At 47.2% G+C, this 19,016-nt stretch overlaps 1 protein-coding gene across 2 annotated transcripts; it reads left to right on the forward strand.

Moving 5' to 3' along the window:
• The first annotated feature begins 1,429 nt into the window (after positions 1 to 1,429).
• On the forward strand, positions 1,430 to 5,147 carry LOC144167016 (uncharacterized). Of its 2 annotated transcripts, none has more exons than XM_077696419.1 (3): positions 1,430 to 1,857; positions 2,716 to 2,879; positions 4,823 to 5,147. In XM_077696419.1, exons 1-3 carry the CDS (start codon positions 1,533 to 1,535, stop codon positions 5,084 to 5,086), a joined length of 753 nt encoding a protein of 250 aa, XP_077552545.1. In that variant the 5' UTR covers positions 1,430 to 1,532; the 3' UTR covers positions 5,087 to 5,147. The 2 variants fall into 2 exon arrangements, with proteins under 2 accessions (XP_077552545.1, XP_077552546.1); XM_077696420.1 differs by lacking the exon at positions 4,823 to 5,147 and adding an exon at positions 3,956 to 4,319.
• The last annotated feature ends 13,869 nt before the right edge of the window (positions 5,148 to 19,016 follow it).

Here is a 19,016-nt window from a genome sequence, read left to right on the forward strand (position 1 = left end):
ACCTTACATACTGCAACGACTAAAACAATAAATATTTCATTGGTCAAGTTTGAATGCGTAAGGTACTCAACCCGTCGGAGGCAAACTTGCGGCTCCGCAAGTTTATTTATTTATTTATTTATTTATTTATTTATTTGGTGCCTGCTTGCCTTTGCATGCATTGCAGCAGGGAGATACATAACACTAAGCATCAAATATGAGACCAAATAAAAACTAATTCTACAAAGCGCGGTGAAAATCGTCGTTTTAAACGGTGGATACAATCATACGTTGAAGATAATTACACTCTCGTATGGATTTAAGATAAATGAAGCGCGCAAGGCGTCACCTTTAAAGCAAAATTTAAAATTTGCTTTAATCTAGCGGGCCCACTTTGGGATATGTAGAATGGCGCTTGGATATACTTATCCCCTTCTATTCCAGTTTTCGAATGATAGATATTACGAAAAAATTTCAACCTGAGGTTTCGTCTCTGATTTTTCCCGTATAACCATTTAAGTTTACTTTTACTTTCCCTCATCCTAAGATGACAGTGCCAATTACCTAGTATGAATCGCACGGCCCCATTCTATATGTTTTCGAGCGTATCAACAATGTCAATGGTGTAGGAATTACATAAAACACATGCGTACTCCAACATCGAGCGCACATGAGCGAAATACGCTTGTTTTTTTTTACGTTTGATGGAGGTTCGCTGAAATTTCATTTCACTAAGCCAAAAACACGTGCAGCCGTAACGTTTATGTTGTGAACGTGCCTATTTAACCTCTAACCTCTCGTTAAATAAACTCCTAGTTATTTATATTCCCCGACCGTTCTTAAAGCAGTGTAATGTGTGGTATATGTATTCAATTGGAATGAAAATTTTCTTGAAAAGGTGACGTTAACACACTTTTTAATATTCAACGACTTTTCTGAATCAGCACATCAGGATGTTAATAAATGAGAACCATGCTGCAGGTATTCGGAGTCACGTTCATTCCGAAAAAAAAACGTTCCTGCGTTTTTGCAGCCGCCCCTTTCCATAGGGTCGATTTCCCGTGCAAGCCGGGTGAACTTCCCAAGCGTTCTAGTCCCACACAAGGGCCGAGCGCCAGGCCGGGGAGTCACTTGTACCTATTTTAGCGGTAGGTGCCCGGCGCCACCAAGGAACAGGAATTCACATGGTGCCTTCCACAGCCACGATGGACGCTCAACTCGCAACCGCCTGTGGCAGGACATGCCGCCAGTCTCTTTCACCCCCGGTAATGGCGCAACGCGGCATGATGGCCGGGGGCCCCGCCAGATGGACAAGGGTCAGGGGTGTATCGAGTGTTATCTGAACAGAGCACTCGCTATGCGCAGACTGTTCCGCGCAGGCTGTCACCCTTGCCACCGGCATGTATATAAGCACACTCGAATAAAAGCAGTTGTTCGTTCTCCAGCAACCCGAGGCTTTCGTCTTGCTTTATCGCATCACGCGATACATGGTGTCAGAAGTGGCGAGTCACCGATTTTGATGTGCGTTCCGGAGCGCCGGGAAAAGAAAAGCGATGGAATTTCTTAAGCCACCGGACCCGCTACGTTTTTCAGGGGACATAAGTAGGAACTGGAAGTTGTTCATCCAGAAATTCAACCTGTTCCTGGCGTCGCCCGAAACCACCGACCAGAAGCCTCGCCCGGAATATGCGAAAGGTGCCCTTCTTCTGAGTATCGCAGGCGAAGAAGCCATCGAGGTCTACAACACCTTCACCTTTGCGGAAGGCGAAAGCAACCTTGACTACGCTACGGTGGTCAAGAAGTTCGAGGAGTACTGCGACGCCCAACAAAATGAAGTCTACGAGCGGTACGTCTTCCGGAAAAGGGTCCAAGAGCCGGGTGAGCCTTTCGAACATTTCCTGAGGGATTTGAAGACCCAAGCCCGAGCATGCAACTTTGGTGCATTGACTGATTCAATGGTCCGAGACCAAATTGTCTTCGGAACTAGGGATGCTAAATTAAGAGAGAAGCTGCTAGCAGATAACAAGCTTACCTTGGAAAATGCCGAGAAAACTTGCAAGGTGGCCGAAATATCCGCAGCGCATCAAGAAGCTTGGTACCAAGACGTAAAGAAGGTTGACCCGGTGCGCAAACAAAGCCCTGTGGCACGTTCTGAATGGCGCAGAGACTGCAAGTGTCGGAAATGCGGGCGAACACACGAGCCGCGTAATTGCCCTGCGTTCGGAAAGGCATGCAGAAAGTGCAAAAAAAAGAACCACTTTGCAGTTTGCTGTAGGGCGAGCGCTAATGTCGACGAACTCCAAGAGTCTGATGACGACTTTGACGTCCTCGAGATTTCGGTTAACAAGATCAACAGTGAACGCGACTGGACTGTAGAAGCACGCGTGAACAATGCGTCAGTGCAACTCAAAGTGGATACGGGATCCGAAGCCAACTTGCTGCCCTTCGGACCTTATAAAAAAATGCACCCAAAGCCACCATTGCAACCGAGCAGTGCGGTCTTGCGTTCGTACGGTGGGGGTCTGATTAAACACTTGGGTGTTATCAGGGCAGAAGTGGAAATTTGCAGTCGCAAAACCATAATGGACTTCTTCATTGTGCGCAACGGACGTCAAGCGATACTTGGCCTGCAAGCATGTGAACAAGCAGGACTTCTTTCCCGACGAGTTCGCAGTGTATCTGAAAATAGCTCCCAGAAAGTGGTTAAAGACTTTCCACACTTGTTTTCTGGAACAGGCTGCGTTCAGCGACGCTACCGGATGGTGCTTCGCGAGGGAGCAAAACCAGTCGTCCAAACAACTCGCCGGGTGCCCCTGGCCCTGCAGGAACCACTCAAGGAAGAACTACAGCGCATGGAGCGAGCCGGAATAGCCGTCAAAGTCAAGGAACCTACAGATTGGGTGAGCCCCCTTGTTCTTGTACGAAAGAAGGACGGCAAGCTCCGGGTGTGCATTGATCCCCGAAAGATTAACGAAAATCTAAAGCGGGAACACTACGAAATGCCTAGACGTGAAGATATCGAAGCAGAACTCGCAGGCGCCGTAGTCTTTACACGATTGGATGCGAACTCTGGGTTCCATCAAATCCCGTTAGATGGAGAAACCTCGAGGATTTGTACGTTCTCAACACCTTTTCGACGTTACCGGTTTTTGAGGTTGCCATTTGGCATCTCGTCGGCGCCAGAGGTCTTTCAGCAGACGCTTAATGGAATTTTTGAAGCAGTCCCTGGTGTAAAAGTATATGTTGACGACATACTAATCTGGGGTACATCAAGGAGAGAGCATGACGAGCGCCTGCGCCTTGCACTACAGGCGGCAGAACGGGCGGGCTTGACGTTCAATCAAGCAAAGTGCACAATTGGCGTCGAACAGATCGAATTCCTGGGCGACGTTATCGGTGCTGAAGGCATCAGGCCCAGCCCTTCCCTTTATTAGGTATGATAGAAATGCCGCCACCCGCCGATAAACTCGCAGTCCAACGAATGCTGGGTGTTGTAAACTATTTTGCCAAGTTCGTGCCGTCGCTCACTGAGAAAACAACGCTGCTCAGAAGCTTGATCAAGAACGACGCGGTTTTTGAATGGTCAGAAAACCACGCGTACGAGTGGAAACAACTGTGCGAAACTTTGAGCAAACACCCATTGCTAGCAATATTCGATCCCAAAAAAGAAACTAAAATGGAATGGGCGCCGCGCTTCTGCAACGTCATGGCAACCATTGGAAACCCGTGGCATATGCATCGAAGGTATTATCGGATACTGCGCAGCGGTATTCTCAAATAGAAAAAGAGACAATGGCTATTCTGTACGGCTGTGAACGATTTGACCACTTTGTATACGGACGTAAGGTCATAGTAGAAACTGATCATCACCCCTTGATTGCCATCTATAAAAAAGCAATAGGCGATATCCCGCCCAGGCTGCAGCGGTTTTTCCTGCGGTTATTGCGTTACGACATCGACTTGTGCTTCGTTCCAGGGAAGCAGCTGGTGCTTGCCGACATGTTATCACGGGCTTCAATCAAAGGCGACGGGGATGACATCACTAGTGACGACGCAGACGTGCACGCTGTAAGTTTAGTGTAGTCACTTGTCAGTGACGACACGTGGAATCGGCTTGTATCGGAAACCAGCAAAGACCCGTATCTAAGCTCTGTTCGTAACAGCATTGTTGCGGGCCTGCCTATCGAAGGACAGCTCAAGTCATTTGCTGGCGAGCTATCTGAAGTCAAAGGCGTCCTTCTTAAAGGCTGCAGGATTATAATACCAGCAAACATGCGGAAGGAAATCTTGGAAAAGATCCACCAAGGACACGTTGGCTTGAATAAGAGCAAATTAAAAGCGCGGCGTTCAGTGTTTTGGTCCGGAATGAATTATGATATTGACAAATGTGTTCAGACCTGCGCAATTTGCAAACGTATGCGTACTGCCAGTCACGAGAGCCACTGCAGATGCGTCCGGTGCCAGACCAGCCCTGGTATAGGGTTGGTATAGACCTCTTTCAGTACGGCGGAAAATCGTACCTCTGTGCCTACGATGCATATTCAAACTTCCCCGAAGTGGATATGCTCACAGAAACGTCGGCCAGAGCGGTCATCGAATCAATCAGGGCTATCTTTGCCCGATATGGTATCCCTATGGAGGTCTGCACGGATAATGGCCCACAATTTGCAAGCAAGGAATTTGCTGCATTTGCACGAGCGTACGAGTTCCGGCATGTTACCTCCAGTCCAGGATACCCGCAGTCCAACGGGCTTGCGGAAAAAGGGGTACAGATGGTGAAGAGAATCTTAAAGAAAAGCATGGAAGCTAAACAAGATGTTTGGCTGGGGCTTCTTTCGTACAGGACTGCACCGCTGGAAGCCGACGGCCGATCGCCTGCGGAGCTGCTCCAGGGTCGGATCCTCCGCTCGACGCTGCCATGCATCCAAGGGAAGCCCGGAACCCTGGTCTTCAAGCACCGCCAAATGGAGACCAACAGGCGCCCACTGGCTCCTCTAAGCAAAGGAGACGTCGTACGAGTGAAGAACGGCACATGGACTACAAAAGCAAAGGTCATAGAGCCGTTGGCTCAACCCCGGTCCTACAACGTCTTCACAGAGGGAGGTAGGCTACTGCGACGTAACCGGCAACACATTTTACCCACTCAAGAAGCCTTTCATAGAGATCCTCCAGAGCTTGTCAAATGCGACGACGAAGGTGGTTCAACAAAAGCATCACCAGTGACAAGGGCCGCAGTGCCTACTGTCTGCAGAGCTCCAACCTGTGCGTCACCTGTTCCGGCTCTCAGCAGGTCGCTACGGCAACGTAGACCCCCCCGCCATCTAACTTACAACAGAAACTTTGTGCAAGTGCCATGAAGCAGGTGTGTAACCTGTGTTAATAACGACGGGACTGTCGTACAGATGAACCAGCCACGTAATCTACGCAAAGTGCATTTTCTTGTGTTAGTTTCCATTTCCGTGTTGTCTCCTTTCAAACAGAGGGGGATGTATCGAGTGTTATCTGAACAGAGCACTCGCTATGCGCAGACTGTTCCGCGCAGGCTGTCACCCTTGCCACCGGCATGTATATAAGCACACTCGAATAAAAGCAGTTGTTCGTTCTCCAGCAACCCGAGGCTTTCTTCTTGCTTTATCGCATCACGCGATACAAGGGGCCCCTCGATAGGGTAAAGGCAGCTTTACAGACGTGGATTCAACTTTCAAGGGTCCGCACTCGACCAGGGACGCCTGTACCCATTAGAAGAATCCGGTGGGTGTCCGGCGGCACCAGGATTGGAACCCAGTACCTTCCGCATACGAGGCGAGTGCTTTACCTCTTGGCCACCGCTGCGGTTATAAAAAAAGTGTAGCTAAGTTCATAAAACCCCGTTCATAAAAAAAGTGTAGCTAAGCTCACCTTCAAACACCGCAACTAAATTAACATCCAGGCTCCCTAACGGCTCTTTCTTCACTCTGGGAAAAACTGGTTCTACGGCGGCGGGTCTCCTTCCAAACACGTCTGTGCATGAATTCTCGGGGCCCAGACCCGTGCCGTTGTTCGGCTGTATGCCGTTTCCCGAAAAAATGACGTATAACCAATTACCTTACGTAGGCCGGTCTCCTCTTGAACACCGGTTGACAAATATTCTGTGGCCATTCGCTTGCCTAAATTCGGCCGAGGACAGCTGACCGAATGAAAAACGTATATTCTGGGGCCGTACGTCGGCCGGTATCCTTCATAACACTGGTTGCCCGAAGAAAACGAATATTCTACCGCCGGGCTCGCGGTTCAACGTTGAAAGAGCGAATGCCCGGCAGCTGCGCTCCGGCCGGTCTCCTTTCGAACACCAACTGCTACAAGAATACGGATATTCTGTGCCCGGTCGCTTGCCGTGCTTCGGCTGAACACCGTTTCCCTAAGGAAAAACGGATGCCCTAAAGCTGTACTTCGGTCGTTACCTTTCTCAACATCGGCACCGAAAGTGAACTGAATATCTGGCAGCCGGATAGCGGCCGTTGTGCGTCTGAACACGGGCGGCCGGAGAAATACTAAAGCGCTGGTTGCCGAATGTTGGCCGTTTATTGTATGATCAGTGGTTGCCAGAACCTCGATGCTGGCCGGACATGCCAGAAAGCGGCCATAGACGGGCCGGTCTTGGGACAGACGTTCTGTGCCGCCTGGGTGGAGTGGTACATGGCACCCAAAGCCAAACAAGGGAGCCGAGAGAGTAATCGCATGGTGCACAGGACGCGTCGTGGCGAGATTTCTGTAGCTGCTGGTGTTCAGAAGTGAATTCACGAACGAGCGGGCGGCATTCCTGAGAACACTGCGAAATCTGGGAACTCGCTGTGCACTCGGAGGGATCAGGCCGGTATGGAAGTACCGTGTCTAGCATGCAGGTTGGCTCCCGTCCGTAGAGGAGAAAGAACGGTGAAAATCAGGTAGTCGACTGCGTCGCGGTATTGTACGCGTACGTCATGAAATATACATAGACAGCATGTCTCCCAGAGTGCGGTTGAAGCGCTCGGTTAGGCCGTTGGTTTGCGGATCGTACGCTGTGGTAGTGCGATGAACGACGTTGTACTCGGCCAAAAGCGCTTTGATTACTTCAGATACAAATACACGACCTCTGTCAATCAGCAGCTCTCGGGGCACTCCATGTCGAAGGATGAAACGATGTAGGAGGAAGGACGCCACGTCCCGCGCTGTGGCTGCTGAAATGGCCGCTGTCTCAGCGTATCGGGTGAGGTAATCTACCGCAACGATAATCCAACGGTGTTCTCTGGATGTACACGGTAGCGGCCCGTAGAGGTCGATGCCAACTCTATCGAAGGGGCGGGCCGGTACGGCAGAGCCTGGACTTCGCTCGTTGTTGGTCGCGTGGGAGACTTACGGCGCTGGCAGTCTGTGCAGCAACGATCATATTTTGTGACGAAGGTGTACATGCCTCGCCAGTAAAAGCGAAGGACAAGTCTTCGGTATTTCTTGAGGACACCTCCGTAGGCACACTGCGCGTCACCGCGGAACGAAGAACAGATGTGCAAGCGTAAATGACGAGGGATGACAAGGAGCCATTTGCGACCTTCGGACGAATAGTTTAGGTGGTAAAGGAGTTGGTCACGGACACACAAATGGGCAGCTTGGCCGCGGAGAGAGCGGGGCGTGGCTGCTGGCGATGGTCGTGACAAAACTTCCACAATGGAAGCGATCTACGGATCCTTTTGCTGTTCAGCAGCCATGTCGGTGATATCAATGGGGGCCAGAGTGCACTCCACGTAAGATAAATTTTCAGCGTCGGATGGTGGAGGAGACCTACAAAGAGAGTCTGCGTCTGAGCCATAAAAATGCAATCATCATCATCATAACTCCGAAGAGTCTTCAACCCGTAAGCACATTCTGGTAATTTACGCAGTAAACCAGGGATTTCAATACGATGCTGTTAGGTTTTCGTGCAAGTACTGAATTCTTTATTATCGACAAAAACCCATCCTACCGTAGACGCAACACCGCGTACTCGCAAGAAAACAACCATTCCGACAGGTGTAGGTAAATTATTGTTGATGTTTTAAATGCAGAGCATTTCTTAGCCTCGCCTGTTCCTGCGTCGGACGGTGTCAACAGTTCCGCGTCCGCAGCAGGTGCGCCTCTCCTTCCCTCCTCTCTCTCAACACCAGCTGGCGCGCGCATGCGTCGTAGTCAGCCCGTTCGCTCCGTCGCGGTCTCGGCGTAACAGGTGCGTGATAGCAGCGCGGTGGGGCGTGGAAGGGCACGCGCTGCTTGCGCATGCGCGCTCTCCCCCCCTACTGCTCTCCCTCTACTGCGCGCGCTGCAAATATAGCGGCTAGCGGTCGCTCGTGTTTCAGTCACTGCCTTGCTCCTTCCTTCCTTGGTTGACGCTCGTGCCCACGTTTACTCGTGTCTGCTACTCCAGCATCACGGAAGAAGCGATGGAAGCAACACTGCCTTCAATCAGTACTGAGGCCCCAATGCTCTGCATTTACTCGTGTTCCCCTCGCAGGAAAGCGCGGGAATTTTTATGGTTCAGAGCCTCACGTCAAAATTCAGAGGTAGCCCATATAGTGCCTCTCCGATCTGCAGACGGGAAGTCCCTGCACGAGGTGCTGAAAGAAGTCATTTTTTTTATTTCATGGCTTTAGGCCTTCTCGCAACTCGACCTCGTCCCCTTTTACGACTAAAAAGAATTTATTGCTTTTATTGCTTATATATCAAAATTTACGTTTGCTGCCAAACCTTCAATCTTAATGTCTACAGGCTTTCTGCAAGGTTGCAGTTTGGCAACAATGGCTTTGCAATACTCCCCGCACGGGACACCTTGAGTAATCTTGGTGACGGTACTGGCGATACCGCGGACCCCGAGCCCCCCAACATAAGCTGTGTCCTACCGTGGTGATGTGTTTTTAAGGTGAAGAGTAGAAACCTCTAACGGTGGCCGTCGGAGCCTTGGTCAAGCTCCGGCCGATGGGCTACCTGCCTGTCTACCAGGCAGGGAGCTCCGGGACCTCTTTGACTACCAGGGTAAGGTCAAAGGAGAAAGTACCCCCGTCTCCCTGCTTTTCAATGTATCATATGGCATTTTCTAAACCCCCCCCCCCCCCCAGACGTGATCGGCCCCCGAAAAGGGGCCGCACCGAAGTTTCTTTTCCTCCTTTGGAATCGATCTCTCCCCCAAAAGACTGATAATTTCTCGCGGTTTTTGATCATGGAATCTCTTGTCAAGACAAAGCCCATCACTTCCCAGTCTGTGTTTCTAATCTCCAAATTTCTTGAAAGGCTTATCGAAAAGTCGTACAAGGCTAAGAAACTCACAACGGGAGAAGTTTTGATAGAAGTAGAAAACAAGCAACAATCCTCTAACCTCCTCAAGGAAACCCGCATGGTAGATGTTGCATCAAGATCACGCCCCATCGCAGCCTCAATAGCTGCCAGGGCGTGATCTCTGATCGGGATCTAATGAATCAGACTCAAGCAGATCTGCTCGAGGGCCTCCGAGATCAGGGCGTCATAGCAGTTAGGCGAATCACCATACACCGGAATGATGAAGTAATTCCTACCAAGCACATAATCTTGACACTTGACCGCTCTAACCTTCCTGAGTCGGTCAACGCAGGTTTCTTGAGATGTCCAATCCGACCCTACGTGCCGAACCCACGCCGCTGTTTCAAGTGTCAGCGGTTTGGGCACGGCACAACCTCTTGTGGTAAATTGACGTGCGCAAAATATGCAGCACACGATCATGTAACTGACAATTGTAAATCCGAGAACTTCACCTGTGCGAACTGCCAGGGACCACACGCTGCCTATTCTAGGAGCTGTGAAGAGTTCAAACAGGAAAAACAGATAATTGCCTTGAAAGTCAACGAAAACATCACCTTCCCAGAGGCGCGGAAGAGGTTCGCCTCTTTCCCCCTGGGGAGGTACGCCGACGCAGCTCGCCGGGGGGCGGAGCGGCGTCTGGTTTTGGCGGGGACCCAGTACCGCGAGTCGGACTTCGTCCCGCCCCCGCCCCCCCCCCCCTGGGTTGTCTCTGGCAGCCCAACCCGCCTCCGCACCGCTCGCTAAGCCAGCAGCGGTTGTGGTGGCATCCACGTCCAAGCCTACAGATAGGCCGCCCAAAAAGCCCAATCCAAGAGTCACAGCCCTGAAAGACGACACAAACATACACACTCCAGTAGCTCTCAGACTAAATAATGGGAAGAGAAAATATTGTTCAATGGAACTGCAGAGGCCTTCTGAATAATCTTGACGACGTGTATGAGATTCTGCATACCATTCAGCCAAGTGTAATGTGTGTTCAGGAAACACATTTGAATTCTAAACACACAAATTTCTTGAATAGTTACCTGGTATACAGGAAAGACAGGGATGACTGCACACACTCTTCTGGCGGTGTGGCCATAATCGTCCGGAAATCCTTAGCATGCCACCCTGCCACTTTAAACACTATCCTTGAGGCTGTAGCAATACGCTTATTATATTTAATAGGTTGATAACGGTATGCTCTATATACATTCCTCCTGATGTTACACTTTTCAGTGCTGGCTTCGAGGCGCTGGTTGACCAGCTGCCCGAACCATACATTCTAACAGGCGACCTTAATGCTCACACTTCTCTTTGGGGCTCTTCTCGTACGGATGCCCGGGGTCGCCTGATAGAGAGGTTTCTTACATCCTCTGGAGCATGCCTTTTCAACAATAAACAGCCTACATACCATAACATAGGTCACAACACATACTCACATCTTGACCTGGCTATTGGCTCTGCAATTCTCTTTCCATGTCTTGAGTGGGGTGTGGGCACGGACCCATATGATAGTGACGATTTCCCCACTTCATTAACGTATATAGGTATAGGCCTGAGCAGTCCATCTTCCCATAAAAGGTTTGATGAAGCAAGAGCTAACTGGAATATATTTACAGAGACATCCAAACTACACCACACATTCATAGGAGACCTACACGTTGAAGAAGCTACCCAACTGCTCACGGCGCACATCCTCGACGCCGCCGAAAAGTCCATTCCCCACGCCTCTGGTGCCCCGCGCAACCAGCGGAGGCCGCGGTGGAATGAGGAATGTAGGCGGGCGCGAGAGGCCCAGAACAAGGCGTGGGGTGTCCTTTTCCCTCTATATATTTTTTTCCCTCTATATTTTCTGTTATACTGTACTTAATATCAGGCAGAGCTTCCTGCATTGACGTTTTTTAAGCCTTACTGATACGGTGAAATGACCTTGTGTGCGTTGAAAAAGTTCGTTGGTCTATTATGTATTGCACCTTCAAATATTTTTGAAAAGACAGTCAACACAGAGATTGGCCTGTAATTGGACAACTGGTCATCGCCACCACCTTTGTGAATTGGCCCTAATCGTGCTACTTTCAATTTTTGAGGGAAAAATCCAGTAGATAATGTCAAATTAATAATAAAAGCTAAAACTTCACTGATTTCAGAAGCGATGTGTTTAAGAGGAAGTAGTGCAATACCATCGACGCCAGATGCGACGTTGTTTTTAAGTTTAGGAATAAAAGTTTGCACCTCACTCACGTTTGTCGGACTTAAAAAGATAGAGTTTGAAAGTTGTGACTGTTCCAGTACAGCGCTACTTCTACTCAGAAATGTAAGCCCCTGTTTTGATGAAATGCCTATTCATTGCGATTGCCATTTCGGCTGATTCCACCCGTCGACCGTTCAAGCGAGCAACATGCGACTGCGTGCTTTTCTTGCGGCCCGTTATCACATTCACTGTTTCCCAAATCTTTTTTGAATCGTTACGTATATCCTCGGAGAGGCGTTCATAGTATCTGAGCTTGGCCGTTTTCAGGTCGCTCTGCAGTTTGTTTCTATATTTTTTGAATTCTAGAAGCAGGTTAGGGTCACAAGTTCGCACAGAGTGATACATTGAGTTTTTCTTGTTAATTCGTTTAAGAAGTTGTTGATCTATCCAGGGCTTTGGCACCTTTCGGGAATTTCTTTGTGGTGCCACTGGTTGAAACGCTAAGTCGTAGCACGCCAGTATGTACCTGAAGAATAGGCCATTTTTCTTTGTTTCAGTCGTTTTGAGCGAAACCTTCCTTCCAGTCGAAAACTGTGACAAGGTCTCTAAACTGCTCCCGTCCCGAACTAGTTATTCTACGCCGAAAATGTCTCTCACACGTATTGCCGCTTACAGTAACCTTCGTGTTGGAAAAACAAAACACTGGTAAATGATCACTAAGATCAGCGGAAAGCATGCCAGCCTGAATCTCATCGATGTTGATATTAGAAAGACAGAAATCTAGCAGGGTAGCACTACTAGAAGATACCCTAGTCGGTAGTTCTACGAGATTTGTGTATGCATGGCATGCCGGTACGTTTTTTTATTTCAAGAGACCACTTATCCGCTGAACTCATGTCTGTATTGGTATCCCCCATAATATTACAAGAGTTGTTATTACTGCTACCAAACTGAAGGGGTCGTTCCAGAAAAATGCTAAAGCTTTGTCTGTCACCATTTGGTGGTCTATAGACCACAGACACTGTGGACTTTTCTAAACGAATTGTTAAGCGCTCAACATCGTTATTACTCCTAGAAAAGTCGTCAGTGACCATATACGGTATGGATTCTTTAGGGTAAATTGCAACTCCATCCCCTCCTGGTCTGTCTGAAAAGGTGTTTAGATCGGTATCTATTAAAGAATGGAATCGCATCAGTTTTATTCAACCAAGTTTCCGAAAAGCACACCAGGTCAAGTTCAGGTTCAATTGTTTCAAAGAAGCTAATAATGTCATCTAGCTTGGTTCTCATGCTCCTGGCATTTATATGCATCAACGCTAGTTTACGACAACCAGTAATCGCTTTGGAAAAACCGTCAATGTAATAATAAGTTTTCCGTTTTTCATAAGTGTCGTAATGAGAGGGAATTTCTCAAGTTGCCTCTAATACTGCAGTCAGTACTTTCCCGACCAGAGCCCCAAATGCCACTTTCCCGACATATTTCGCGTTTTGTGCTTCTTTCGCTCTGTCCTTTTTCATCGTTCAAAGTTCGACGCTATAGTCACTGCAGCAATAGCACGTACATACATGCAAAGAAGGAACCTCTTTTATGGCAGTTCGAAAATTTCTTGCTATGAGCCTACTCACACATTGACAAGAAGATGCGTTCAGCCTCCTCCGCGACGCGCTGGAGGTACGTCGGGCAGTCGCGGGAGGAGAATGCATGGCGCGTGTCAATGTCCCCGCCGCTGTCGTAGTTGTGCTTAACAGTGAACCGGAATTTGCTCCAGACCTGCTTTCTTCCTCATCAGGAACTGCGGACAATTCGGCGACATGAACGAATGCTCGGTGTCGTCCACTGGTGCGTATGGTTCCTTCACACAAGCAACGCAGTGCTCTTTCTCAAGGCAACCCTTGTAGTAGTGTCTTTTGCCACACCTAACACACCTCACATCCTTGTCGATGGCTTGGCAGAAGGTCAGAATGTGTCAAAACTGGGCGTATTTCATACACCGTTGCACAAACGTGTTGTCAAAGGTAGGGCACCTGGTAGATTCCACCAATGCAACCGTCACCTGCTAGGCTGCCAGTTTCCGCTGTTAATCAGCTTCCCGCAATTATTGGCGTGAACAAGGCGCACGCATAATCACTGTGTGTATGCACTTTACAAATATCTTCCAGTCTGATAGAAGAATTCTTCTAAACCTCAATATAAAATTAACAGGAAGAACAATTTGTTTTCATGAATAATAATTTATATACTAATCAAATCAACACTAGTTTTAATATAGCGTTTGCATTTCAAAAAAAGTACTCAAAAGTCCAGTCAAGATAACGGCTGGGCCAAGCCAAGTTCGAAAATCACGCATCCTCGAAGGATGGCCGCCTCCTGGGGGGTTGAGCCGCCATTCGGCGGCTCGCGTAGACACTAGCGCCAGTGTCCCCTCTCGGGTAGATGAGTATGAAACTCTATGGCCGCACACGAGCACATCGATGTCTCTACTCCGTGTGCAGCGTCAGATGTCGCGGCGGTGCATTTAGCACGCGTTTTTTTAACATTTAAGAGAATTGGACAGATCGTGAATGTTAATGTCAATGCTGCATTTCCTTATTTCCCTGTCCATTCCGTTTTTCCTCCTCCCTCTCCATCACACTAAGCTCCTCTCTACCTCTCTCTCCATATTACTATGCTTCTCTCTAGCTACCCCCCCAAGTCATTCACCTGAGCGTCACACCACCCACAGGTGACAAGTCACAGGTCACTACAAAGTGACCAGTCGCTCAGTGCAAATTTTTAAGTCAGGTTACTGCTTGTTGACCACCATTTGCAGGCCAACCCATTCTAAATGGTCCAGGGTGCCATACTAGGCATGCCGGCTCACCGTCTGACATTCACTGGCTGATTCAGGAAGCAGGGTCGGTAGGTGACAGACCCAGGGACATTTTCGCATTTTCGTCGAGGCCGAGTTAGCACGGTTTCAACGCTGCTAGTATTTATGACCAATTTCAACGGTGCCGGTGTTTATCATCACCAACCCGGCTATTTTTGCAGAGATAAGACTGTAATAGCCGTTTGTGACTAAAGCGACTTTTTAAAAGTAAAACTAAAACATTTACCTTTTGACGCCTAATATTTGCCGAGTATCAAATGTCAAACATCTATTAAATTTGCATCCACAAGGTTTTTGTATTTTACTGCTAAATTTTACAACCATCACTAACTGCCCCTTACTAAACCTCTTCAAGTGTGTATATCCAAGCTTACTGTGAATTCCTTTGCGCTACTCGCACATATAAACAGATCGACTGGCCTAGTTGGTATACAATGTTTCGAAGAGTTGGGTACACAAAAAGAACAGGGGTGGTGAAAGTGCAACACAAGTGCACAATTGTGTCCAATCTTCGAAATCCTTGTCCCTATTATGCCCCCAAACCTTCAAAATATTGATTTTAACTTCGTTTAAAGGTACTTTTTTCATCATTAACATCTCTCTATGGCTTGTTGTTTCATCCTCAAGGGACTTCACTGCTACGTCATAAATTGACACTTCAGTGTCAGTCAACTCTAAGGGGCAGCTCCACAAATTTAATCGTGTGCAATACTGAGTAGAAGTTGCATATTATCAGCATACCCTTGTTTAACGCAAAAAATGCGCACACATCAACTTTTTTTTACACTCCTACGAACGCATTTAGAAGTGTAGCTCCATCCAACCGCAATACACAGCCACTGAAGCAGTTTCTACTGGTCTGCAAGTTGTTTTTCCCCGATGTCATACTGTTAATGTCACAATACGCAGTGCCTGCGGCTACTTCTAGTTTGTTTAGTGCTACTTTATTATTTCGTTCCAGATCAAGCTGAAACTGTTTGCTTGCTGCGTGGTGGATGGCAGTTGGTTTGCAACTAAGCTGTTTGAACTTTGTCAAGGTTACCATTCTTCGCTGCTGTCTATTTCTTATGCACACCAGGCTTTAAATCATTCCGTAAACACTGTCGAGCACGAAAGTTGGCTTCCAAGCGACAGGAGCTAGACTTGTTCAAAATGGTATAATTTAATGACGCTGTGTACCGCAGGAGCTTATAAAGAAAGCACACACTAAAAATGGACCTTACCGCCTTCCAAACCAGTACATGGTTATTGAAAAAGTCAGCTTCGACACGTGTTTAGAGTTTTCATATTGTATGTGGCACATTTGACGGAAACAAAATTGAAAATTACGTAGCTTTTCATCCAGTCAGGCAGCGTGCAACTGCTGACATGAGTACCACATGCAGCAGTGTTAGCATAAGCTATAAACTTGCAAATTTCCCACTTCAAAAGCACGAAACATATTGTACAAGTTCAGACAATTATCTAAATATTGCAGCTGCCGACCACATGTACACTTCTTGTCTTGTGTCATTCCCGACCAACTCATTACTATTATTATTGTGCCAGCCGTTCATGGGCAATGTTGGCAAATTTTTTGCAGAGTGCTGTTTATATCTGTATTGCTCTGTCAGCAGAGCGAGCATAGAGCACAGAATAACAGGGTGCACATAGTGCAGGGAGCGAGCTGCCCTCAACACAGGGGCCCCATAGCAACAGAGACGACATGTAACAGCGCGCCATGCAAGCTGCCTGTGCCTTGACGGTTCTTCCAGCATCCACAGTCGCTTCTAAGCATTACAAAGTCTATCCTGCAGTGAGTGCAGGGTGCCAAATGAGGGAGAAGTGGGAAAGATGGTGGCAAAATGCTGATACTGATGCGTAACAGGAGGGGAAACAAGCAGCCAACGCCGCAATTGAAATAAGAAAACCGATGTACGAAAGATTTGTGAGAAACACTGCGTTGAAGACTTTTGAAGCTGAAACAAAATGTGTGCGTTGGGCTAACGTCAAAAGGCACAACATAGTCACGCTGTCTTAAACATTCACCGGTTACCCTTCAGTTTATTTACACTAATTCATCACTTCAAGAACATGTACACAAGCACAATACAAAACACATGCCCAATGTGACTTTTTGTCTAGTCCATCACAAACCACCCACCTTACGAGTAGGTGGCTTGTCGTTTACAGTATCCTTTGAAGAGCCCACGCAGACAAAACGTAAATTTTGCTTATTCACAAAGCTGGATTGACCAGTATACAATTATGTCTATTTAAATACAAACTCGTAACAAATTATCAAGACACTAAAGAATACAGGTGATGCAGTGGGAACTTACCACGCCCTTGTTGGGACCTCATTACACTGTGATTTCTTTTTACACTTGGCGGCCATTAATCAAAGCCGCTGACAAAAAATATGACTAGGCGATTGCAGCAGTGCAACCACCTTCCAGTTGGTCTGATCACTTGAACGGCAATATGCAATTGTTGCTAAACCGCGTGTTCAGGTGGTATGTGCTAACGCTAAACACTGCTGATGGCATGCAGTGCAAGACTTGGAAGTTTTTAGTATTTCCAGTCTTATTCTGCTAAGGACAGATCCTTTGGAGATGGAATTGACGAGCGTGTGGGGCCAAATATGACTTTTTGAAATTAAAGTTTTACTCACTCTTCAAGGCTCATTAGAAATCTTCCAAGGAAAAAATATTCCAGCCCCTATTTCTCCAATAAACTGGCTCACACAGTCCCCTTGTGCACCGTCAAGCAGGGTCATTCCATGCCAAATGTCCCAGCCGTAAAATCAACCATCACGGACTTGCTAAGTAAAAATTCCGGGTCATCCTCGCATGGCCCACAAACCTCCCTGAAAGTGTTTTTGTCCAAAAAAATTGTTCTTTTGCTAGCGGCCCTGTAAGTCCAGGGTTTAAAGCAAACTTACGTCTGTGAAAAAATTCACGAAAAAGTAACTTCTCTTACGATGACCACCATTTTTTGGGAACATCATGTTGATGCCCTGGGCTGCTCCATGCCGTATTTTTAAAATATTTTCATTTTTTTGCTGCGATTACGCCATTCAGAAAATACGCAATGTCACGCATTTTCAAACATTTTTAGCAAATACGAGCCGATTCTTTCAGCCAATGGAGTATTTTTAGCTCTACCTTAGCAGTGTGGAAAATTTGTAAAAACTATATTTACACTGAAAAAAAGGTGAAATGTGCGAGAAAACGTTTGTCAAACTTGAAAAAGTCTGTTTCTGGTCCGTATTCACCTTGAAATTGCGCATTGTTGTGCTCGTAGAAAAAATATCAAATACAAGCCATTCACTAGTGCATGTTATCGCAGTTTATCTCAGAAGGTTTAATCAGAACAGTTTTTGTTTTGGCAGAGAAAAACATTTTTCAATTTGTACAGTGACACTACTTCGCCCCGTTGTTCCACAGAGCGTTTCTCTGTACGGCAGGCACCTGCCTGCATAAAAGAGGCGCAAGCCAGTGGGTTCGCGCTACAAGAATACTTTTCGCCGCAATGGTATTTGCAGCGTCATTACAGGAAAGAAGAACAATTCGCGTGTTAGTGGGAAAAGTACAACGTGGAGCTAGCGGTGGTGCGCCCATTCCATGAGTACAGGTAACTCAACGGCAGGCTGGACATGGCGGTGCATTTAAAGAAGCAGGGTATGTTATACGTGGTATCTTTTAAGTATGCCAAAAATTACGAAATAAACAGCGGTGGAGTCATCGAGTTAAACAGATTTATTTGTATGCGTTAGCGGGAATTTCATAACCCGATGCTTTAAATGCACATGTGATGTCCAGCCGTTGTACAATGTTTTTCTCTGCCAAAACAAAAACTGTTCTGCTTAAACTTTCTGAAATAAACTGCGATCACATGGCTTGTATGATATTTTTTCTACGAGCACAACAATGCGCAATTTCAAGGTGAATATGTACCAGAAAGCAGATTTTTTCAAGTTCGACACACGTTTTCTCGCACATTTCACCTTTTTTTCAGTGTAAATATAGTTTTTACAAATTTTCCACACTGCTGAGGTACAGCTAAAAATGCTTCATTGGCTGAAAGAATCGGCTCGTATTTGCTAAAAATGTTTGAAAATGCGTGACATTGCGTATTTTCAGTATGACGTAATCACAGCCGTAAAAGGAAACACATTTTAAAAATGCGGCATAGAGCAGCCCAGGACGTCAACATGATGTTCACAAAAAATGGTAGGCGAAAAGCAAGAACGCCCGTGTGTACGAGATTTCGGCGCACGTTAAAGATCCTCAGGTGGTCAAAATTAATCCGGAGCCCTCCACTACGGCGCGCCTCATCGCCTGCGTTGCGTCGGCGCGTTAAAACCCTACAATCAATCAATCACAAAAAATGGTGGCTACTGTAGAAGTTACTTTTCATGAATTTTTTCGGAGACGTAAGTTTGCCTTAAACCCTGGAGGTAAAAGGGCCGCTAGAAAAAGAAGAAAACTTTTTTGGACAAAAACAGTTTCAGGGAGCATTATGTGCCATGCGAGGATGACCCATAATGACCCATAAGCAAATCCGTGATGGTCGATTTTACGGCTGGGACGTTTGGCATGGAATGAACCAGCAGTACCACAATTAAAAGAAACATATTTTGCACAATCTCTTTATCTCGAAAAACAAACTTTTCAGACTCACTTGTGTATGCA

The sequence above is a fragment of the Haemaphysalis longicornis genome, unplaced genomic scaffold (genome assembly GCF_048455015.1).
Source record: "Haemaphysalis longicornis isolate Haplotype H1 unplaced genomic scaffold, Haemaphysalis longicornis Haplotype H1 scaffold_2, whole genome shotgun sequence".
Lineage (NCBI taxonomy): Eukaryota > Metazoa > Arthropoda > Arachnida > Ixodida > Ixodidae > Haemaphysalis > Haemaphysalis longicornis.

Excerpts from the sequence above, each read along its gene's own strand:
- LOC144167016 (XM_077696419.1), top strand. The coding sequence starts at position 1,533 with ATGGAATTTCTTAAGCCACCGGACCCGCTACGTTTTTCAGGGGACATA. Across the intron at positions 1,858-2,715 it reads GAAAAGGGTCCAAGAGCCGG|GCTGCGTTCAGCGACGCTAC; the intron begins GTGAGCCTTTCG and ends TTTCTGGAACAG. Across the intron at positions 2,880-4,822 it reads TCAAGGAACCTACAGATTGG|GACTGCACCGCTGGAAGCCG; the intron begins GTGAGCCCCCTT and ends TCTTTCGTACAG.